This window comes from Tamandua tetradactyla, chromosome 14 (assembly GCF_023851605.1).
Source record: "Tamandua tetradactyla isolate mTamTet1 chromosome 14, mTamTet1.pri, whole genome shotgun sequence".
NCBI lineage: Eukaryota > Metazoa > Chordata > Mammalia > Pilosa > Myrmecophagidae > Tamandua > Tamandua tetradactyla.
Genome location: NC_135340.1, coordinates 51,270,351 through 51,295,514, shown reverse-complemented (window position 1 = coordinate 51,295,514; position 25,164 = coordinate 51,270,351). Strand labels below are relative to the sequence as shown.

The following is a 25,164-nucleotide window of genomic DNA, read 5'->3' as shown; positions in this document are numbered from 1 at the left end:
CGAGGAAACTAAAGTTTCAAGACTTTAAGTGATTTGCACAAGATCATATTACTAGTAAGTGGCTGAACAAGGATTTTAATTCATACTGTTTTAGCCTGCTCTGAAACCAGAATACCTGTGACTAGAAAGGAAAACAAAGTTGTTCTCTTGGCCCCTAGCTTCATTTATCCAAAAGTAAGAATATTTGAAGTAAATACTCTGTAACAACTACATTAATCTTTTTTTCTATACTTTTATAAGTCTAAATACAAGCTTACATCACCTAATGTTAAAAAAAAAACAAAAAACCCAGCATGATAATAAGGCCCTTACAAAGCTATAAACCACCCTCATTTGAAGGAAAAAACAGGCAACAGAGAAACAAAAACAACCATGAGACATATTTTAATCATTAACAAACTATAAACTTTTCATTTTGAAAATGATAAAGTCCTTTTCTAAGTAAAAAAATATACATCGTGAAGATAAGATGTATAGAATAGATTTTTCTATTGATATTTGGGAAAAGGGAAAGGTAAGAATTTTCAAGAGTTTCCAAGTCCCCCAAATTCAAAATATTCTAACACTACTTCTCCATCCAGGTCAATAGCTTTTATATCTGACCCAGCTGGAGCGAAGTAATGATACTACCCATGGCTTCTGGAGCAGAATAAGGAATGCTTATGTATATACAATAAACTCACACTCATTCACAAAAAGATATATTTACGGAACATGTATGGACTATTATGGACCTTGTATGATTTCAGCAATGTTGATAAGTATAACAATTTAGAAAGCACAAAGGTTAATAAGTTCTTAAAGCAAGTGAAAGTTTTTCATTCACAGATAAACTTAGCCACAAAAGGATACTTTTTTTTAGTAATAAAATAAGCTTTGCCTTGTAAGTGTTCATAATATCTAATCAAAGAGGAAAAATAGTGACCCAGGTATCAACTTTACATTTATAATTTTCAGGATATTCTGTGAATATGAACAAAATAGTGTGCTTTCCTTTAAACTAAAAGATTAATGAGGGTCAACAATATTTTCTTCGTCCATTAATCTCAAAATGTAGAGCATTTCTCTAAAGTTATGCACTTAAGCTTTTAATTTTATTTTTGTACAAACATGCACATTTTTAAGAGGGTGGAAACTTAGGAAACAGAGTGTGCATTAAGTGTATAAAAATTAAAAACATCAAAGTAGTAATAAGAAACTTGAAAGATCTAGACTAAACTATCACGCAGAACATAGCTCCTTTTGAAAAAACTCAGAAAAATGATCAGTCCTCTGCCTCTGTTTGAAAATAACTAATGAGAAGGTTCCCAACATCATAAGACAGTCCATTTCATTATAAGACAAATCATATCATTAGAAGGTTTTCTTTTGTATAAATCAAAACCTGTTCCCCCCACCTTTAACTTTCATGGGCTGATTTAGTTGTACTCTCAAGAATAGGAGAGTGTAAGTATACTCCTACTATTATATGAGGCTTTCAAATATTTGGAGATAGCTAATATTTTTCATTGACCAACTCCTTTTCATGCTCAACTTGCCTAGTTTCTACAACTTTTTTTCAGCTAACCTTGTTTCTGAATTCATTGTGGGAGCTTATGAATTTATTATTACGTGTGAATTGGTCAGGAATAAATAACTTTTGTTACATAGATGTTAGATGACAGGCTGGTCTCATTCACTAGCAAAGTGACTCTGCTTTCCCTTTTAAGGTCATCCTTCCTATAATTATTATACTCTTGAATGATAGTCAATGGAGTTCACAATCTAAGCAGTTCTTTTACATGTAAAACTCAGTAAATAATTTGCACTGATTTACTTCAAATCAATTGGTTTTGCTGATAACTGTTTTTGATTATGAAAGAAAATATAGCTTGCTAATCCACATATAGGCTCATTAACTGCATGAATACAGAGCCTACAAGTGTCCTAAGTAGTCCTAGGCTAAAATATCATTGTTTTCCATCTCATATCTTTTAGATAAGATAGAGTTAATAGCAAACTCAATTATAATCACCCCATAAAAACAGTAAGATTAAAAAAAAAACTAGGATAAAGATAACTTATTTTTCTTGCACTTACTTGACTGTGTATCTCTTAAATTTCAAAAAAAAATATTTAAATAAGCAACCTCTTCAAAACACCCAAAAACTAAATTAAAAACTAAATAAAACAATCTATTCCTTGACAAGACTCTGCTAGCTAGCACGAGAATCTGAATAGTTCATTCAGAAGCTTTTTCATTCATCCGTTGTAAAGGTTAATGAAAGACTCTGATTAAAAGCATTAAATGCTACCACACCCCCCTTAAGGATATATGAGTTAATACTTAATGAGTAAGGTATTTCTCTTCCAATTTATATCAGCTTTATTTTAAAAAATCAGTATTGAGAATCGGTATCAATGATCCCTAAAAATAAAATAAAAGATGACTTTCCCAAATGAATCATTTTCCTTAGTAGAGACTGGGCTCCATATTGTAGAACAAATGGACAGAGACAGCATTTTTCAGTGGAAAGAACACTGAGCTGACAGCCATGAAACCAAAATTTCCTTTGAGAATGACACAACACAAGCATAGTATTTTGAGCAGGTTATTTTATGATTACAGGCCTGAACTGGTTTGAAACTGTTACATACTCCAGAAGAGCCATGCACCTTTAATCCAATCTTGTGGGAGCAGACTTATTATGGGTAGGATCTTTCGATTATGTTGTTTCCATGGAGATGTGACCCACCCAATTGTGGGTGGGACATTGATTATATGGAGATGTGACCCCACCCATTTACAGCGGGTCTTAAATAGTTTACTGGAGTCTTTAAAAAAAGCAACAGACATTTGGGCATAAAGAAGGAAAGCTCCCCACCCCCACCCAGTCAGAAACCAGAAGGACCCACAGGAGCTGAGAGAGCCATTTTGAAACCAACCCAGGAGGACCAGTAGACATCACCATGTGCCATGTGACAGAGGAATCTGGATGCTGCCTTTCCTCTGAGAAGGTATCCTCTTACTGGTGTTTTAATTTGAACGTTTTCAGGGCCTTAGAACTATACATTTGTAACCTAACAAATTCCTTTATAAAAGCTGATCCATTTCTTATATATTGCCTTCTGGCAGCTTTGGCAAACTGAAACAAGGCCTTGGTATCCTTATCTATAAAAATTATGGAGACAAGATGTTAAACAAAATTCTTCCCCATTACAGATTTCTTTGATTCAATGAAATTCCCAAGACATGTAAAATCACCCTAGATAGTACCCTATAAATATTTGTTACTTAATTCTTATTCTATAGTAAGAACTTTGAATGTTTCTCTGCAATTATTTAAATACTGCATCTACTTCTACCACTAGTAAAATATTAATAGGCAGCTAACATTTGAGTACTTGCTATGTGCCAGATACTGTTCAACACTTTACATCAACTATATTTACCTCTCTGAACAACTTTCCAAGACAGGTATGATTATTATCTTCATTTAACTGATGGGGAAACTGAGAAAGAGTCCAAGATCACACAACTTTTAAGTGACAGAGCTGGGCCTAGAACCAGGGCAGTGCAGACTCCAAAGCCCCCATGGAGCTGTAAACAACGGATGTAATTAGAATATTTTCCTTATCCTGACAAGAGGAATTTTAAACTAGTGCATTTCTTTCTTTTAACTTAGAAGCACAAATATGAGCTTTATGAATGTTACTTTCTACCTTCTGTAAAATGTAGAATATTTTAACAATACAGAATTATATACATTGTAAATTTTCTGCATGGAGTAAAACATTTTCAGTCTTGTAAAGAAGCCCTAATGCCAATTCTTCTAAGGAGAAAAAAAAAAGAGCAATAACCATAACATTGGGTAAGCTTGAAACTAAGAGATCAGGCTTAAATCACGAAAAGAAACACAATTCAAGTTGGTACTTCTCTAGAGTGGTGTTAACTCCCTGGGTTTCTTTATTAACACTAATACAGAACAGTGAATTCCAAAATCTGCAAAGAATAATGATTTCCAAATAGTAACTAAACTCCAAGCTGACTCTAAAGTAGATACTGTAGGCTCATCTAAGAAAATGCATTTCAGTGGGTGGGGGGGGTATGGCCATTAATTTAGACACACACAAACTCATTCTTAAGATGACCTGCCAAAAACTGCCCCGCAAGTATTGGCCTAAATATGGCCCCACAGCTAAAATTACAACCCCCTCAACCTCTCTTACCTTAGCAAATATGATTTCTTTCTACAAGTATTAGAAACTAGCACAAAAACATATCTTTCTCTGTATTTGTGGATCCTGCCTGCAGTACTAAGTGTGATGCTGGTCACTATTTCAAAAACTTAACAGACCTGAAGAATGTCCCATAAAAACTAATAAAATTATCCTGAGATAAGACTATTTAAAGATAAGCTGCAATATTTTAAAAATATTTTTCTATCACGTATAAGCTGGAAAAAGACAGGATGAAAATATATGTTGAGAAATGCTTAAACAAAATAGATTTGTGTTCATCAAATTCTCAACATCAGAACTAAGGGACGCTTCTAAAAGTCTGAAGAAAATACATACAATAAGAATGCTTCACACATAGCAGTTAACGTAAGAATTGGGTTTTGGATTTAAATCCAAAATATGATATTTATTAACCCTTATGATATTGGGCAAATCATGTGATATAAGTCTGCTTGTTCATGGAATATGGAAAAAATAATACCTACTCATGAGGCTACTGTGAGAATTACATACAACAAAAAAACATGCTTACCTATGTCTAGCACACAGCTATCATTCTAATGGGTGCATATTATTATTACAGTCATAAAATGACAGTGCACTAAAAGAAGTACTTATAAATATAAAATACAAATATATAATACATAAACACTTTATATTTTAATATAACATTTAAATCCCTAAGATTCATGGATAATGGATTAAGAGCCATCCACCACTACCCCTTAAATATATAGACGGGAAAAGGGCCACAGCAAAAAAAATGTTTTTTTGCAGGATGATGCATACGCACATATTCAGATATAGCAATGGCTAGCACAATGCCTTACTCATAGCAACCATATAATGAATATTTTTGGAATTCAATACTTTTCTATGGTTTGAAATAGCTATACCTATTATAAGCAAGTATTTTCTTGAATATATTTAATTTGACTGTACTCTGTCCTTGCCAGGAAAGACAAACAACAAGATTAATGGAAAAAGTATAAGGAAGAAATAAATACTTATATAATATAGGAAAGTTGTTAGAACCCAGACTTTGGACTGACAAGGCTTGGGAGTATGTCCCAACTCTCATTTTATCTAGGGTCATGACAAGATTTTTAACCTTCAGTTGAGTTTTCTTCCTCTGTAAAACAGATTAATAACACGACCAACCTTACTCAAATGCCAGTTAGGACACCAAGCATTAGGATACTAATTTCTAAATACAATTCTCCAATATAAATTCTCCAATATAAATCAGGGCTCCTTGGAGAAATGGGGTAACTCCAAAATTAGGGCAGGGAAAGTACAAGATGAGACTGGGACATCTTGTGATGCCAGAAAGTGCTCAAAAAATGAATGTCAAAAGGCATAGAAACCAACTTGACAGGGCTACCAATAACCAAATCTGGTACAACTGAGTATCAAAATCATTGTAGTAATGGAATATATAACCTGTTTCAGTTTGCTAATACTGCCAGAATGCAATACACCAGAAATGGATCAGCTTTTAGAAAGGGGATTTATTAAGTTATAAGTTTACAGTTTTAAGGCCTTGAATATGTCTAAATTAAGGCACCAACAACAGGATACCTTCACTCAAGAAAGAACAATTGTGTCCAGGGTTTCTCTGTCACATAGGAAGGCACATGGCGACATCTGCTGTCCTTTTCTCCTAGTTTCTGGGTTCAATCGGCTCTCCTTCTGGCATCTCTTGGAGACTTTTCTGCCTGCATCCTCAAATGTCTGCGTCTGCTATGATGAGCTCTTCTCTCTCTATGAGTTCTTTTACAAACTCCAGTAAACTAATTAAGACCCACATTGAAATGGGTGGGGTCACATCTCCATGGAAATAATATAATCAAAAGGACCTGCCCACAATTAGGTGGATCACATCTCCATGTAAACAAGCTTATCAAAGTATCCAACTCAGGGCAGGACATGGTGGCTCAGCAGGCAGAGTTTTCACCTGCCATGTCAGAGACCTGGGTTCGGTTCCTGATGCCTGCCCATGCAAAAAAAAAAAAAAAAAAATCCCACTTAAAATAAGTCTGTACCCACAAGGCTGGAAAAGAACACATTTTTTCTGGGGCACATAACAGTTTCGAACCAGCACATAACCCATATCTATATAAATACATGGAGAGAAAAGAGAATGCTCTACTATGAAATTCCATTAACAGACATAGAAGAGTTGGTGGAAATAGAAAATTCCCATTTGGTAAATACCACAATAATTGTGCCAGGAAAGAACCATCAACAGATGCTAAAGTTATGGGCAAATATATGATAAAAAATAGGATATTTACAGCCTCAAAGTATCTCTCCAGAAGATGCTTTTTAAAAAGAGAAATTAACAATTGAGAAACTGGGTAGACACCATCTTAACTCAAGGATCAAAGTTAACATTGCCAGTAGTGGGACATATGCCAACATCATGAATGAGCCTCTGGATTTGATGTACAGAAGACACCATCACTCTATTGTATTGTTGCCAAAAACGTATACTTTCAATTTAGTCATTAGTAAGCATCAGACAAACCCAAACTGAGCAAAAGTTGACAGAATACCTAACCATGAAAGACAAAGACTGAACTGTTCCAAATTAAGGGAAACTAAGGAAACATGCCATCTTAATGTAACATGCAATCCTTTATTGGATCCTGAACTAAAAAATAGTACTAATGTGGCACAAATAAAAAATTTAAATAAGGTCGGTAGATAATACCATATCTGTGCAAAGTAATTTCCTGATTTTGCTCTATAAGATGTTGATATTTTGTGAAGCTAGATGAAGGGCAGATGGATTTTGGGGGGTATATTTTTCCAATTTTTGGTAGCTCTAAAATTGTTTCAGTGTGTGTGTGTCTGTGTACACCCATCAACTTCACAGAACTGCTTTGAGAATCAGATGAGAAAATGTATGTTAAAGTGCACTCTAATTTCTAAAGAATACACAGCTATTAGCAGGTTTCATTATCATTTTCACCTCTGAAGTTATAAGATTCTGAACACTTCCTCTCTGCAATCCTCCAAAGGCATACCTTCAAATCTATGGGTAGAATATGTATTGCAAACTGGGACTACATTTAGAATTTCGGTCCTAAACCAAGGTTATCTAAGAATGCTTAAATCGTTACTCTAAAGGGAAACAAATTCTAAAAATGCAGTCTAAGCATTTAAAAACGTATCTCCTCTCCCTCTCACTGTAGATCTTAAAGTAGATTCTAAAATGCATAAGAACTTTCTGGAGGAAGACAGCAAATGAGAAAGACTTATGATTACTTTACTAGTAACTGCCAGATGGCTTTTTATGACAGCTGTTTAGTATACAGCAGTGAAAAAAATCTCAAGATTAACTTAGTTGGTGTGCTGATTTGAAAGTATTATGTACCTCAGAAAAGCCATGTTTTAATCCTGATTCAATCTTGTGAGGGAAGCCATTTCTTTTAATTCTGATTCAATATTATAGGGCAGAAACTGTTGATTTGATTATCTTCACAGAGATATGACATGCCCAATTTCGTGTGTGACCTTTTAATTAGATAAGATACAACTCCACCCATTTAAGGTGGGTCTTGATTAGTTTATCTGAAACTTTTAAAAGAGGAAACATTTTGGAGAAAGTCCAGATCTGAAAGACAGAGCAGATACAGATGCTTGGAGAAGTTACTTCAGAGACGCAGATGTTTGGAATGCCCACAGAGAGAGAAGATGCCTAGACAAGGGCAGAGGCCAGAAGACATTGCCATGTGCCTTCCTATGAAATGCTAAGAAAGTCTGAACCCAGAGTTGTGCCCCAGAGGAACTGAGTGAAGGTCCACTGACGCTAAGAGAGGGAACTACTGGCACAAGAAGCTGGAAGCAACAAACTGGGAACAAGGGCCACCAGACAGACGTGCCTTTCCAGCTGACAGAATTGTTCAGGACAGCATCAACCTTACTTGAGTGAAGGTAACCTCTTCCTGGTGCCTTAATTTGAACATCTTCACTTCACTAGAATTGTAAACTTGTAACTTATCAAATTCCCTTTTTAAAAGCCATTCTATTTCTAATATATTGCATTCCCACAGCTTAACAAAAATACAGTTGGCAAGTGAGGCAATGACAGACCAGCATGTTTATATAATTCCCTCACTGCTTCTACCTCACCCATAAAATCTCCAGTTTTTAGTAAAAATAACTGAAAGCAAAGGGAGAAATAAATATAGTTCAATAGGTTCATGACAATTTATTTGAGGAGCTTGGAACTACAGCCAAGTTCTTCACCTAATATACCCCTTATTCTCCCAATAAGAAATCTAGCTCTTTGAGCCATTTATGTGATGATCTAATTATCATATAGTTACAAATTATTTATTTCAAATTTCCCACAAGTGAGGAAATGATAAAATAAAAGATTAAGGAGTCATACACAGCCTATAAATAATACATAAAGTATCATTAATACATAAATAAATTTTATTTATAATACAGAAAAATACAAATCAAAGGCTAAAGTTACAAAAGGCTGTTTACTTAAAAGTGAACCAATATTTAAGTCCTTCATTACTAAAGAACTAATCATTTATTTCTAATATTATCACACTGTAAACTCAAGAGCAAGGATCCAGATTTTATTCACCTACTCCCACAAAGTCTTATCATCCTAACAGTGAGAATGCAGAAAATCTCAAAAATGTTCGCTCTTGTCCTTCCTCTGGCAGATAATAAATGCTCAATAACTCTTTCATTCAGTGTCAAGAATGCAAATGACAGATTACTCTGAAATTAATGATGGACTACGTAGAAGATTAAGTCAAATTACAAAATACTAGAACCAAAAGCCCTAGAATTATGAATCATCTCATTCATTCTAGCAATGAGGAAACTGAGGGTTTGAGGGTTTAAAAACAAAAAATCCGCTTTTTTTTTTAAAAAAAGACTACACATTAGGCAATGCTTAATACATAATGATTTAAGGATTAAATAACAAATACTCACCATCAGAGGTGCATAAAGACTAAGAGGTTGATGGAGACAGAAAAGAGAGAGTATGAATGAATAAATATGAGCCTTTGGGGAAAGGCAAAAAAATATCACAGCAGTTAGGAGGCTGGACTCAAGATCAGACCAATTTTGAAACCCAACTCTGTCATTTACTGGCTTAATCATGTCATAATCTTATAACCCAACTATTTCACTCCTAATTATATGCTTGAGAGAATGCATCAATGGTATTGCTATTGCTCTTTTTCTTTTATCAGGCAGTAGGTACATGCATACTTGTCTCATTATTTTGTTCAGTCTGAACTATTTCAAAATCAGTAACATTAAAAAACTTTTTTTGCTTCTAAACTGGTTTCTGAGAGAGTAGAGGTTTTTTTTTTTGATGGGCAGGCACCGGGAAGAGGGTAGAGTTTTGATGCCTCAACCGTGCTTTTAGCACATATGTACCAGGAGTATAAACAAGAATGCTCAAAGAAGAAATGATGACAACTACCTGGAAACAACATAAATGCCCTTAGACAAGAGGATTTTTAAATTGTGGTAACTTCACATAATAGAATATTAATGGTCATGCAAATAAATTAAGAAAGAAAAGGATAAATCTTAGTAGTGTTATTACTGAGTTAAAAAAATCACACCCCAGAAATGAAGGTATAGGTAAATATACTCATTTTATAGAATTTGAAAACAATGAAACACTGTTTAGATACCCTATATGTGATAAAACATTTTTTTAAGAGAAGAAAATGGCATATACACAATTCAGGATAGTTACTTCTAAGGAAAAGTCAATTAGAAAACATACTATAAGCCATAAACAGACAGTATTCACAAAATTTATGATAATAAAAGCCAGTATCTGCCAGATTTTAAAGATAAGATCACTCTTTTCATTCTCATATATAAATTTACATTTTGGCTTAAGATTCAAAATGTATTGAAAAAGGAATAACTTTTCCATTTAAGTTAATGTCACGCCTGTGAAACAACTAAAACTATCTTACATACCAGTGGCAAGTTCCACATTTTGAGAAAAGCTGTACTACCTCATACTATATATTAAAAAAAATTTAGACCTTTTTCAACAACTTGGCAAACAGAATGAAGAGAAAACAATACCACTGTTTTCAAAAAGGTTGTATGGATTGAAAGAATAGAAATGTTCCAGAAATGCACTGTCCAAACAGTTGTCACTAACAACATGGGCTCTTTAAATTAAATTAAAAATGTAGTTCTTTAGTTGTTCTAGTCATATTTCAAGCACTCAAAAGCCACACAGTAGCAACCATATTCAAAAACACAAACACAGAACATTTCTATGATCAAAGGAAGTTCTGGTGGATGCACTATTGTGGATTCTCAAAGGATTCTAAAAGGATCCAATTGGTAGCAAATGGAAATAGAGAAAATATAGTAGGAAAAAAATGTATCTTTCAGTAAGGTAATTGGAACATTTGGAAGAACTGTGAAAGGCAATGAACTAAAAGCTAGTGTCAGTAATATATTTTCTTTTTTTTACAATTCCTTTACAGCGTGATAATTTCAAAGGTTGGAGATGTACTGAAAATGGCAGGAGTCCCTCCCCAACTAAGATGACAACTCTTGTAAGTGAGGAACTTAAAAATTTAAGAAGCAAACTAGGTTAAATGACTGAGGCCAAAGCCAAATGTATAACGACAAACATTCAGTGCGTATTGTCATACCAAAGAGTGTAACATATGAACCTCAGAAAATTCTACAAATTTTTTATCTTCATTAATACAAAGCAAGAACTGTGCTCAAATAAGACACAGACTGTCAATAACATTATGTATCTTTTAAAAGTAACTGGTATTATATAATGATTTTCATTTATCACCCTAACCACTTAAAAATATTCCCACCCCACACCTACCATGATCCTAACAGCCTTGTGGATTTACTGTTTTGTCGCAAACAGTATTATTTAAAGGCACTTCCCCTTCATCTGCTACATCACTCACATTTTCTGACTGATTTTTAATTCTAAAGATGTTTCCAAAGTTCTGCAAAGATACAGAATATCCTAGAGATGCTTAAAATGAGAATATATTTAACGCTAAATTTTATCATATACAGTAAAATCATGTAGCTATTTTATATATAACTTCCCAATGTATAGATTATATAACCTTTAATTTAGCTAAAACTCTTCATACAGATCTCACTGAGCTCCCAAAGTTGACCCAGACATTTCAATTCTAAGCCTTTTGTTCATTTTCCCTCAGCTTTCTTCCTCTCCCCTAAAGTTTTGCTAAAACGTTTTCCAACTGCTGCCTGCTTTACTCCCTTTTCTTTATTCCCATCCCCTACAATTACCTCCTTTTCTTCTAGAAGTAAATAAAATTTGAACTAAACATTTATACAAAATTTTCATGCAAAAGTAAATTCTGTTGGGGTATGGGGAAAAACTGCTATTGCAGCTATGGGCTATGTTTAACAGGAAAACATCAACAGTACCACAGCAACACCAGGGGTAAATAATGGGGGCGAGGGACAAGAGTTAAGGGAAGATTTAGATTTTCTATTTGGTGAGGATGTGTTTCTTGGTTATCTTTCTCTTGGGAACAATGAAATTATCTAAAATTGAGAGTGTTGATGGACCACTGACTTTGGACATTATACAGATATCTAATGAATGTAGTTGGCTGAAGGATGCACTTACTGAGAAGTAGACTGGTGAACGATGGTGTATACATATGATCATACGTATGATCGGATACTGTGCTGCTATAAAAAGGAAAGAAGTTGTGAGGCATGCTAAATTGTGAATGAACCCGTGGGACATTTGGTGAGGAAAAATGAGCCAGAACCAAAAGAGCAAATATTGTATGGTGTCATTCAGAAAATACTTATGAGAAAACAGGGGCCTAGATTGTAAATTCTTACAGCAATCACATTTAGTCCGGAATGGTAATTATTATTTCTGGATTTTGAGAGGCTATTTTATTATGTATAACCTGATATCTAGAGATAAGAACAAAGTTGATCAGATCGGGATTAAGGTAATTCAGAACATAAGGTTAAGGAAGACATTGTCTATATTTTAGAACCTTATCTATTCTCTGAAACCGAAGGAAGAAATGTTTATTTTGTCTAGAACCTAAATTTTCTGCTGCATATAATCTAACTCAACAAGTCTGGAGAGATCATTTAAACAATCCAAACACAGGGAGCCCAGAATAATAATGAGGGCCATTAATCCTATATAGCTTAATGTAAAACCTGGGTACATCCCAGGGTATTTTAAGCAGATAATCAAAAAGTATTGGCAAAGTCCCTTGAAGGAAGGGAGAAAAAATACAGAACTATTAAATGTTACCACTGGGAGGAAACCCCTGATACTTTGTCAAACATTAGAGACACCCAAATCAACAGGCTAAGCCCTTGATCTTGAGGCTTGCTCTTATGAAGCTTATGTATGCAGCGGAGAAGCTTAGCCTACCTATAGGGAACAGTTATTTCCTGAGGACCTTTTTTTTTTTTTTGCTCAAATGTGGCCCCTCTCTCTCTGTAAGTGAAAACATTGCTCTCCTCCCTATGTGGGACAAGTCTCCTTGGTGGCGTGGGAGATGACTCCTAGGATGAGTCTGGCCCTGCCACTGTGGGACCAACAATGCCTTCCGGACCAAAAGGGGGAAAAGAAGTATAACAAATAAGGTATCAGTGGCTGAGAGAGTTCAAATAGAGTCAAGAGGCTACTCTGGAGGTCACTATTATGTAAACTTCAGTTAGACACTGCTACCTACCATAACTAGCCAACCCCCAACCGAAACCTTTCTAGCCAATCCTAAAGAACACCTAGGACATTATATAAGATTCTATAAGGGTTCCATGAACTAGGGTAACTTTCCAGAAACCTACAATCTCCAGATGGGTCCCTGGACTAGGTAAGTCCTGAAATGCAGAGGGGCCAGCCTCTCCAGAACATCAACTAGTTCCATCCCCCATTCCATATTATTGACAGCTTCTTCCAACATAAAATAGCTAGAATGGGCATAGCCCAAATGCCCCTAAAGAGTGGCAGAAAGAGCAAAGATGATGGTGAAGTTATACAAAGAAGGTAGGGTTTAGCAAACGAGTATGGCTGCTGTATCAATAAACTGATATTTCTTTTAGTCCTCAGTATCTTACAGCAGCTAGAAGTAAAAACCTAAAATTGTGCAATTGTAATCCATACCAAACTCTGAAATCTGTTCTACAACTAATTGTTGTGATGGGCTTTGAAATTTATTGCTTGCATATATAAATATGTTTTTATTTATGTTATTTTTTGCAAAAAAGAAAAAAAAAAGAATTGTGTTCTGTAGGATGTTGGCTTGACTGATTCCAAGAGCTTTTTTTGTAATTTAAATATGCAAAGTATGAGGCAGTGTTTTTGCTAAGGCAAAAGAGAGTACTTAGTCCCCTAAAGTAAAACAACTGTTGCAGAATGAGAAACAGGAATGTGTAGGACAAAATCGATGGATATAGAAAGTTGTAGAAGTCTTGCTGGAAGTGAATTTTATTGGTTGTGGTTAAGACTGGTTAAGATTTTACAGGTTTATACGATTTTTAATAGTTTTCTTATCAGATACATCTTCATGCAAAACAAGGATTTGGTTTTCACTCTGTCAAAATGACAATTTTCTTGGATTATTTGTTTGCTCTTCGTGAGAAGCTATAAAAGGTTTTTAACCATCTGAGTAATCTGCCTAGATGACAAAGATTCTATGTCTTATCAGACCAGTATACTTATTGATATGTATGTTGATCATCTCCTTCCTTTTTATTTTAGACAATTCCTCCTCACTTTAAAAAAAAGTTATGTCTTTTAAAAAACATGTTAACTCCTCTATTTATTTTCAAATTTTTATGCTTCCTTGATTAAATAAAGAACAAAAAAAGTAAATTCTGGATAATAAAAGGTTACTAATTTTGTTACAGTAGATGCTTGGACACTTAATGGCCTAAGTCACATAAGTAAATGGCAAAGCTGAGACTAGAATTAGTTTCCTTTTCTTTCTATAAATCTTTGGAGATTTTCCTATAGTGTACCAATTAGCATGACTGTATTCTTTCCAATGCAGTAATTCACTATTTATATAAATTTTATGAATGAAATTATCACAGAAACAACCAATTCTAAACTTAAGATCCCCTCTATTCTTTGCCTTTATAATATCTTCAGCATAAATGAGTACACAAAATAAAAATTGTTTTACAGATGATTCCCCTTCATCTTCCAAGTTTTCTACACTGTGGTTATAGTTTTTATACTTTACTTCAAAAATGTTTATATTAATGGATCTATGTGCTTCAACTTTTTGTTTGAATAACATTGGATATAAATATGCAAAGATCTGGGTGTTAAAAAAGCTTTCCAGAATTTTCTAATATAAATAACTAAATAATTAGAATGTAACACTCACATGAATCTTTGCGATAATTTACCAGACTTCAAAGCAATGATCTAACAGGTATTTGTCATACATAATTTGACCACAGCAATTGAAATCTAAAGTCCCCTTCAATCTCTCACAACTCTACCTTGAAATCTACGACTCTGAGGATCCTCTACCTTTCAGTACTATTTATTACCATGAAACAATAAACTAAATTTAAATGTAAATATTCAATATCAACAAGGAAAACAATCCTTAGAGAACATCTCAAATACTGTACAGTAGTTTAGATTAGGATTTTTTTAACTCCAATGGGTCTTGACCAGAATTGTTTTCATATGGTATAGAATACAAAAATCAGTCTGTGCAATGCACAATAAGACTAAGTTGTTTTCTCAAAGGCTGTGTGTGTATATGTTTGTATGTACACTGAGTGAAAAAGGTAAAATGTTTGTGACGATAAGCCAGTCAAAAATTCTAAAATCCACTGTTTTAGGATACAGGCTTTGGAGTTAGAAGACCTTGACCTAGAGATTACAAAAACTTCTGTCAAAGACAATTTACTTACATAAAACCTGCAATATCAGTTAAGATCCTGGTCAAATCCAAATCTGCATAATTTATTCATGTATCTAACTTCCTCTTTACTCCATAAGTCCCAATATCGTACATTCCTGATTTTTACATGATATCCCATCATTTCCAATACTGTCAACTTTCTCAACTAAGCCCTTCCCTTTATCTGCTCCCTTTCCCACTCCCACAATCTCCTCTTCAATGTCCAATTCCCAGATCCTTTTCAAATACGAGGCTGGGACAGCATTCAAGCTTTCACTCTAAGTCATTAATTCTACACTCACTTAAGATTTGGCACTGACTCAGGATTCCTCTCCACCAACTCCTGATACCATCTCAGTATTCTGAATATCCATACTGATGACCCTCATAAAAAAATCCTAGCAGACACTAACTCAGACACTAGCTCACCTACTACTTCAACTTTCATTTCTGTTTCTACTTTAATCTCACCTCATATGTCACTACTTGGAGCCCAAGTTCTTTGATCAAACTCTAGTTATCTTTCAATTTCTCCCATTTCGACTATACATGCTCTTTAACTGTTACTAAAACTTTCAGTCCCTCAAAACAGCTGTCAATTCTATGTGTCTACGTATCACGTCAAGTTTACTGATTAAAAAAATCTAGTCTGTTCAGTAAATGTCTAAATGTCTGAGCTATAGTGTGGTTTTTATACAGTGCAATTTAAATCTCAGTTCTACCACTTTCCCTACTGTGGCTGTGTGCAAGCAAGTTACTAAACCTCTTGTGAGTCTGTTACCTCATCTGAGGTAATTTATCCCTGTAAAGTAGGGATAATACTTAGCTCACATGGTGGTTAGAAGGATTAAATTTAGCACAGTATATGACAAGCAATAAAACATCTGATAAGCTCCTCTTTCATGAGCCTTGTTCCATCAATTAGACACCCGTTTTGTTTTGTTTTTGGTCCATGGTCCAGGAATCAAATCCACGTCTCCCAATAGAAGGCGAGCATTCTACCCGTGAACCACATGTGCACCATACCTGTTTTTTTTCCTCTGCCTCTCTACTACTGACAACACCTGAGCCAACAAATAATCTCAACTCCTAGCTTTCCTCGGAACAAGTATAATCTATTCTTGTCTGCACTTCAACACTTCCCATTTTCTCTTTAACCTACAGCACAGCCTGATTTCTGTACCCACTACTGTTCCCACAAAGGTATATCCTAACAGTTAAATCCTTTTCTTAGATTGTCACCAACCTAACCTTTCTGCATTACATAACACCAAGAAGTACACTCTTTGTTAAAATTCCTTTTCCCCTTGGCTTCCACAACACTTATCTCTCTGAATTCTCAGATGTCTTAAGATTTTTAAATCTTTTCTTTTTACTACTCTCCCTTAAAAAACGCTGTTGTTTCTCATTTCTCATGTTTCCATATTCTTCATGGGCAATTCTCCACTGCTGAAGATGACACCTCTAACTCAGTTATTGCCTAAATTTCTTTGAGCACAAAGCCTGTATTTACAAAAGCTTATGAGGCATTTTGTACCTCGATACCTACCTAGTGGGCACCCACAAAATCAACAAGATCAAACCTGGACTTTTCCCATTAAAAACCTAGCCCACTTCAATTCCCCACTTCATTCAAAAGCATATCAGCAATTCGCAGTATCATCACATAGTTGCATATTCATCATTTCTTAGAACATTTGCATTGATTTAGAAAGAGAAATAAAAAGACAACAGAAAAAGAAATAAAACGATAACAGGAAAAAAAAGATTATACATACCATACATGCTGACTGCATATGTAGAATGGAATGATTTGTTAATATTTTTGTTTGTTCGTTGTTAATTTTTTTAATAAAAAATAAATAAATAAAGCATATCAGCAGCACAAACTTAAAATGTTCTTCCTATTTCCACCTTCACATCTAATCAACTATCACATACTTACTAGACATTTGAACTACTCCAACTCATCCTCACCAGTTCCAAAAGTTCTACTTCCACCTGTTTTTTGTCGTGATCATCACATCTTCCTCACCTACCTAGGTTCATTCATATTCTTCTCCCTCCAAACAACTATCCAAACCTGAGCCCCGTATTCAAGTTTCTATAAAATTTGATCGTATCATCTCGCACTTAAAAATGGTAATTCCCTTGTCCCCCACCATTTCTCCAGTGTCCAAAAGACTATTTCTTTTCTTCAAACTTTAAAATTCTCTCCTTCTAAGCTCATTTTTCCCCTCTTCTTGAAAACTCCTTTCAGTTCCATTGCCCCAAGTTTGGCTACTTCTAAAATGACAACTCTTTTCTGCAGCCTTGCACACACAAACTCCACCTTGTCCTTCATCTCCAGGTACAATCACTCTCTTCTTGAACCTTGAAGAACTTTGTAAGGAGAATACTCATCACATTTCAGAGAAATCTGTTTCCCTTTTGGATAATGATAGCAGTTATCAGGTTTAATTATCTTTTTATCTCCAGAGTTAAAGAAAAAACTAGTGCCTGGTAGACACTCAAATGTCACTGAAGTTCTTGAAGAAAAAATTAGCAATGGTGTCTGTGTAAATCTATCCTGAAAAAGTTTAAGAATATAATTTAACTAGAATTTTGAAATGTTTAATAATCCTTCTATATATTATTAAGGGGAAGAATCCAGAAATGATCCTTAATTCCAATCTCACACAATATCAATGTAACTCATGGTAAAATATATTCGTTTGATAACTTTATGCTGAAGCTAATAATATAATATGATGAAGTAAAAGGATAACTTTGGAAAAGTCACAATTTACTAAATTACATCTAAATTTCTGGTAATCCTAACATTAGGATACTATTACAGAAAAGCCATTAACAAATACTGGGCTTTTATGAAAGTAATCCTTGGCCATGTAAACAGACAAAATGAAACAGTCCTAATCATATGCAATAGTGTTATTAAATACTACTAGGAAAACAATTCCATACTACATTCCAAATCATAATGGACTTGATCTAAACTATAACACCTGTAATACAGACAATATTTAGAAACAAAATTATTTAACTGACATTTTGGATTAAAATTTCCAATTTCCAATTGCTCCTGAATTTACCAAAGTTTATCCTTTGCACATGCAGAAAGTATCTTGCAAGATAACTAAAAAATTCACACACAGGCAATTTTCACCAGTTAGTCCTACGCTTATTAGTGATATATTAAAGTTGGATACCACAAGTACAAAGAAAACCCCTTAGGATTCTAGAATTCCTGAATTAAAGGGAACCCTATAGCTGACTTAATCCAACACTTTCATTTTAAATTAGAATAATTAAATATCTAAAATTTTAAGGAACAGAAAAATGAATCTACATTTATGAATACTGTTATAATTATATAAATTATGAACATTTACTTCCATATAAAGAACAGAGATTGAATGACTGACTACTGCATTTTTGGCATTTATTAAGATTATATCATTTATTTCCCTTAATCTTTGACTACAATAAACTACATTGATTTTCTTATTTTGATCCATTCTTGCATTCTCAAGATAAATCCCTTTGACTGTGAAGCTTTGTTCTGTTCTTAGTTCACTACACTGGGTTTGATTTTCTACTTCTTGGAAATTATCAGCCATCTCTATTCTCGTCTTTTAGAACTGCTGTTGGATATAAATCAGAAGTGTATATCTTATTCTTCATGTTTTTTAATCTGTTTTACATTTACATTTCTGGTTCAACCTTGTGGTCCGCAGTCTAGCAGAGTTTTTAAACGTTTTATGCCTCAGAGCTCTAAATTTCACCGTGGCAGTCTGGTGAAGCCAATGGTTTCCTTTCATAAAAGAATTTTAAAAACTTAAACTAAAATATATAGAAATACAAAGGAACCAATTATGTTGAAATTTACTAAAATATTTTAAATATTGTATAGTAACATATGTGCTTCTTTACTAATATATTAAAACATTAACTCTAGCAATGATCTAATAACTACAACAATTTCAAAGAATAACTATTTCAAGATAACTGCCACCGAACAGCAATTGTCCTATTAGAAAAAAATCTGTTTTTCTATCGGTGTCATTAGTACCTCTGATACTGTTATATCTTCTTAGCACTTCCTTCAAAGTTTCAGTTAGAGATTAGTAAAAATAATGTCATTATTTTGCCATCTAAGTTCACGAATACTGAATTTTAAGAACTGTCTACAGCAATTTAACATCTTGACCTAAAATCTACCACTAATACATTTTTTATGCGGTAACAAAAATCAGTCAATAGATTTTTCTCATTTCAAAACATTCCGGGTCCTACACAAAAACAAAAACTTCATAGATTTGTAATGACTTTGGTTCTGGACTCTAAAATGAGATGCAACAATGACCAAATAAGATAGTCACTATCATATAAACATATGACATATAATCCTACAAATAAACTAAATCTAAATATTAAAGAATGACAAAAATTCATTTATCATATTTTCACATATCATATTCATTTATCATATTTATTCATATATTGTATTAATAACTTCTTGAACCAGTTAAATATACAATTATCCCACCACTGGGTGGTGCATTTCTTAATGAGGCACCAAATGATACAACCACAAAATTTTGCTTTTTGTTTATGGAAAATGTCTTATGGAAAAATTGTTCAAAATCTCAGGTTATACTACATCAAACTTACCACTACAAGTGACCTAATTCTCATCAACCTAATTTAAAAATTTAATATAATCACAATTTAGTTTTAAAAAGTATAGTACTGGCGAAAAAGTTTTGGCAGTGGTGATAGGACCATAATACTGTGTATGTAATTAACATCACTGAATTGTATATGACAGTGGTTAAAATGGGAAATTTTGTGTTCTATATATTACCACAACAAAAAGTTTTTAAATATTAACCCCCCCACCAAAAAATCAACAAATGGTGCTGCAATAATGGGACAGTCACACGGAAAAAGATAGAAATGTGACCCCCAACATACAACATAAAAATAAATTAATTAATTAACAAAAATAAAAAAAATAAATAAATAGTATAGTACCAACATAGGGCAGGCCACAGTGGCTCAGCAGGCAGAGTTCTCGCCTGCCGTGCCCGAGACCCGGGTTCGATTCCTGGTGCCTGCCCATGCCAAAAAAACAAACAAAAGTATAGTACTGACATAAACAAGTGTTTCTGGCTAAGATGAACATAATCAGCAAAAGGCTTAATAATTAAGTTCAGCTATTTCATTTCTCCAAGCAGTTTGGTCAAATTGGCAAAACGATATAGTGTCATATACATTCAATATCAAAGGATAAAGTCCCGTAAGTATTATAAAATATGCTTCTAAATGTTTAAAACACTATACTTAAAAAGCTGATTCAGCAAGTATAATACAATACAGAGTTATCTATTACAAACATTTGAATATTAAACAATTTCTGTGAAATGAAAATCACCTACCCAAAAAAATCATGTGTGCTTACATGCTGTATTATTCTGACACAAACCATTTTGCTCTAGGGTTCTGAAAATAAGGTTTTAAAATATGAATTTCCAACAGTCTAAGATAGGCTGTTTTTTTATCTTGTTCTAATTCTTTTCATCCTTATTTGGTCTGCAATTGTATAAGACAAAGACTTAACAAATAATAGAGCCTTCAGTAATTCTTGATTATTTATATTCTGACACTCTACACAAAACTCTAATTTTGAATAATGCAGCATATACTAGAAGCTTTCAAAATGAGGCCATTAAAGGCCTTAAATGGATTTTACTATAATCCTGTCTAGAAAAGGTTAATGGTTTCCCAATAAATTGAGTGATTTCTTACTTTTTTAAAAGGTTGAAATTAGGGAAGAAAAACTCAAGAGTGTTAACAGTCTCTATTGTAATTAAATCTCTATCGAGTATGGATTTTTTTTAAAAGAGGAAAAAATACAGTCTCCAAATCAAATCCATATTACAGGTTAAACTAAGATAAGGTCTTAAAGGCTTCTGCTGTAATATAGCTCCTCTATTACTTCATAATGTATATAATTATAAAAAAATTGCCATTTCAAAAGAATACTTTACACATTAAAAAGTAGACATAAATCATCTAAATAAAACTACATTCCAAAGAAGATCATGCACTGTGGTTTAGCTAATGCACAGGCAATGCTACCACCAGAAAAACCAGAAGAACACAGCACTTTCTAATATAAAATATGTTTTAAAGTAGAACCACCAAGATTGTCCCCACGAAGAGTTAACATCTCATACTGAAATATATTATGCTAAAATACATGTTTTTTTTGTCCTAACAAAGGTAATATTACAGCAAAGGTCCTAGGGAATAACTGATTAGCAAAGCAGGGTAAATTTGCAAATGCAAAATCTGGGTGAATGAGTTTCTGAGCGTTCCATACTAAATTAGTATACTTAAGGGGAAAAAAAAAAGCAATTTCACCAATACAAATTGTCATTTTGTGTTTAAAATATCTACATCTTTGGGATTAAATCACTGGATATACTTACTATTTCAGTTTAACAGCATTTCATCCACTAATACTGCCACACACAAAAACTTGCACTCTACTGATCCATAGCAAGTATTAAAGGGTCCATGTACTTTACCCGAGTATTAATTCATATTCCCTCATTTCCTTTTCTATTATCAGCAGCTAACAAGAAAATATTCAACATTTTACTTTTAAAAAGAGAGCTGATAACACATCTTTTCCCAATTGTAAAACAGAACTTCACTGTTAAAAACTGTTTTTACATGTTTTACATGTGTGAAAGGAGAGACCAAGAAAAATTACCGTCATTGCATTCAAGGTTTTAGCAGTTTTTTTCTCATCCAAGTATTATCTGAGCTATAATTCTTGATCTTCCTCAAAGTAGTCTAATCTGAGGAAGGCAGTGAAACAGTATACTACACTGTGAATGGACAGCCAGGTATTTTATGAATGGAGGCAATCACGTGATCCCAGCACCTCCCCGAACTGATATTTCCCACATAACTGTGTCAACATTCTGAGAACAGGGGTAGTTGTTTGTGTATGCTGATGCTTTTAAGTTTAACCTAAAACTTAGACTTCTCTTTACTTCCTTAACTCAAAAATTTACATAGAGACAGACAGTCCAATTTCGAATGTTTTTCTTGGGAAATTCTTTCAAGTTGTCCAAGGTGATAGATGTTTAATTATTTTTTTTATGAATGAAGACTGTGCTATGCAAATGAGGGCGATTCACAAAAAGAGAGAGAACATGGCGGCCACTTCTGCTTCTAGACTGCACTGACACTGCAGCAATTTACCTTCTACACCCGCTCGGCAGAAGCGTGTGCTTTTGGGGGTGAAGGGGTAGGGGGACGAAACACCGCACGGTATTTCTCGAGCTATTTTATGCTAAACAGGCCTCGGCTTTGGACTTTAAAGTTCTCTCACAAAGGTCTGACTCGAGGAATCACTTTATTTAATGGAATGCACGCTAAGACTAGTTCTAACTCCCTTAACTTTTTCTAACCTTTCAACTGTAACACTAAATTTAACGACAAGAAAACGGTATGTTAATATTCTGCACAGAATTAAATCCCATCTCAGTAGAAAACCGTCACCACACCATTACGCCTCCGGGCAATCGCTCCGTTAAAGCAAAATATTTAAAAGACAAAGTATTTCCTCTGGAAACCATAAGGACAGCCCAAATAAACAAAAACTTAAACCGGGATCTTCTAGAAGTTAATTAATGAAGTCACCAAGATGTTTCGCAGTATAAATATTGTTAAATCAACCTAAACAGGGTGGTTTACTATAGCTGTAGGGTAAAAATTAGCATTCACAATTCTTCTCTGTTCCTAATGAATACAAGTCCAATATTTGCAGAGGTAAAACACAATAGCTCAACATCCCCACACTCCAGGTGTCCCTAATCCTATTAAATTCTAAAAGTATTTCCCTAGCCCCATTTTTTTTAAACAAGAATCTTACAGGTCATAAGTTTAAAAGGGGGGGTGGGGGTTGGAAACTTAATCTGTATTTAAGAGTCACTGACTCATCATTGAATTAAGATTCAAGAGCAGTTTGCTGCAGGATGTGCTCCCACACATTAGTTTCCAAGTGAAATAGTTATAAAGGAAACAGGATGAATATTCAAGGTATGTTGATTGGTCTGCTAAAGTGAAAAACGACAGGCCAAGGATCTTCCAGGCAAATGCATAATTTCTACCCAGCCTCCATCCGTACACATTACTGCCTCAGGGACCTACAACTGCTGTCCCACCACAACATTTAGTACCCTTCCCCAGGAGAAAGCAACTAAAAGCTGGGAGTGGGGGTGTCGAGGAGGGAGGGAGGGAGGGAGGGAGGGGACTGTCATTATTAAATAAAATGTTATCAAAAGCAATCAAATGTTATCTACAGAACAAGATGCACCGAACTCTCCAGGGCTGCAAGCTTTCTGGCACCCAGGTCTCCGAGAGGACTGGGGGAGTGCCGAGGAAGGCTGGGGTGAGGTAGGATTAATCAAGATCAATGAGGCGCTTACTCGTTGTCAGAAGTCACCGTCTCCTCGCTCATCTTTCCCTCACCGTGATCCGATCTGGAGATGGAGGAGCAACAGCAGGCGGAGAGGCAGCGGCAGCACCGAGAGGCAGAAGGCAGCGGCGGCCCGGGGGGCGCGGGGGCAGCAGCTCAGGGGCCTGACCATGGTGGATGCCTCACCCGGAACGGTGCCCCCTCAGCAGGGAACCCCGGCCACCCCCGCAGGGGGGTGGCGGCAGCAACCTCCGCCGTGGCGACCCCAGACTCAGCGCTCAGTCAAGGGATCCAAGGAGAGAGAGGGTGGGTGAAGAGGAAAAAGAAAGGAATTGCAAACGCTAGCTGGCGAGCTGCTCCTCTGGCCCCCGGGGTGAAGAGCGGTGGGGTCCGGGCAAGAAGCAGGCGGAGAACCCCGGAGCAGAGGCGAGCTTCCCTCAGGGATGCGGCGAAGAGGAAGCAGCGCTCCGCTCGGTGGGGGCCGGCGGGGAGGTGCCGAGCCCAGGCTCCGGGTGGCGACGGCGTGGTCCTGCCGGAGCCCTGCCCACCATCTCCCGCCTCGCCGCCGGCTGTCCGCTCAGCCCTCGGCGGCGACCGGGTCCCTCAGGAACGAGCAAAACGGTGTGAGGGGCCCGCGGCGGCGGCGGCGGCGGATTCCTCCAGACACACTCCTGCCGGGACTCCTCCTAAATACGGAGGAGGGGGCGGCGAGGAGCGTGTGAGGTGGGGTGAAGGCCAGCCGATGGCCCCCCACCTGGCCCGGACCGGGGATAAAACGGGCCGGCCCCTGGGGGTCGGGTCTCGAGAAGCGACGGGAGAGCGAGGAGAGCAGCCGCAGGTCCCCCGGTCAGCCAGTGCCCGCCAGCAGCTCCTCGGGCCAGCTCCTCACGCCCGCCGGAGGGGTGTCGTGCGAGGGGCGGCGGAAGCGCTCACGTCGCCCGCTCCTTCCGCCGCCACCGCTGCCCGAACCACGGGCGCCTGCGGGAGAAGGAGGCGAAGTAGTCCCTCACGACTTCGTCCGGCTGCTGGTTCCCCCGGGGCCAAGGCGGGCGTGGGGTGGGGTTGCCGAACTGGGTATCCGGGTTTTGAGGATGTGTTGGTAGGAGGGCTAAAAGCTGCAGCCTCCGGACGAATCACTGCAACTCGAAGTCGTGTGCAGCATAGCAAGTTTCAGGAAAGTAGTTCCCTCCTCCCTTCATTTCCCAAATCGTTGGCGAGCCACTTGAGGGAGGAAAGGAGGAGGGAGGCGGAGGGATACGCAACCGTATCGTTCTCGGTGTGCATGCGCGCGCTCCAAACTCTTGGCACGCTGTGAAAGGGGGCGGGGGTGTGAGCTGCAAGGGGATCTGTTTGGGAGGTTGCATTGTTGCGGCACGTTACTCCATTTAACATGGTTTGGAATATCCGGGGTAATTGAACGAGGAGACTAGAAAGACAGCTTGTTCAGAGATGAAATTTGGAGGCTATTCTGTTCTGCTGATTGTGTGTTTTCCTTGCACAGCAAAG

At 36.1% G+C, this 25,164-nt stretch overlaps 1 protein-coding gene across 2 annotated transcripts in view; it reads right to left on the bottom strand.

The window, feature by feature from the left end:
- SPRED1 (sprouty related EVH1 domain containing 1) overlaps positions 1–24,883 on the bottom strand; it is a 122,500-nt gene extending 97,617 nt beyond the window's left edge. Inside the window, exon 1 of one of the 2 annotated variants that reach the window (XM_077127418.1) lies at positions 23,669–24,883. Coding sequence is in view for 1 of the 2 variants with exons in the window: in XM_077127417.1 (XP_076983532.1) it covers positions 23,669–23,700 (32 nt within the window). In the remaining variant the exon portion in view is untranslated. The remainder of the gene's footprint in view (positions 1–23,668) is intronic. The other variant, XM_077127417.1, reaches the window with a different exon arrangement.
- Between the last annotated feature and the right edge of the window lie 281 nt (positions 24,884–25,164).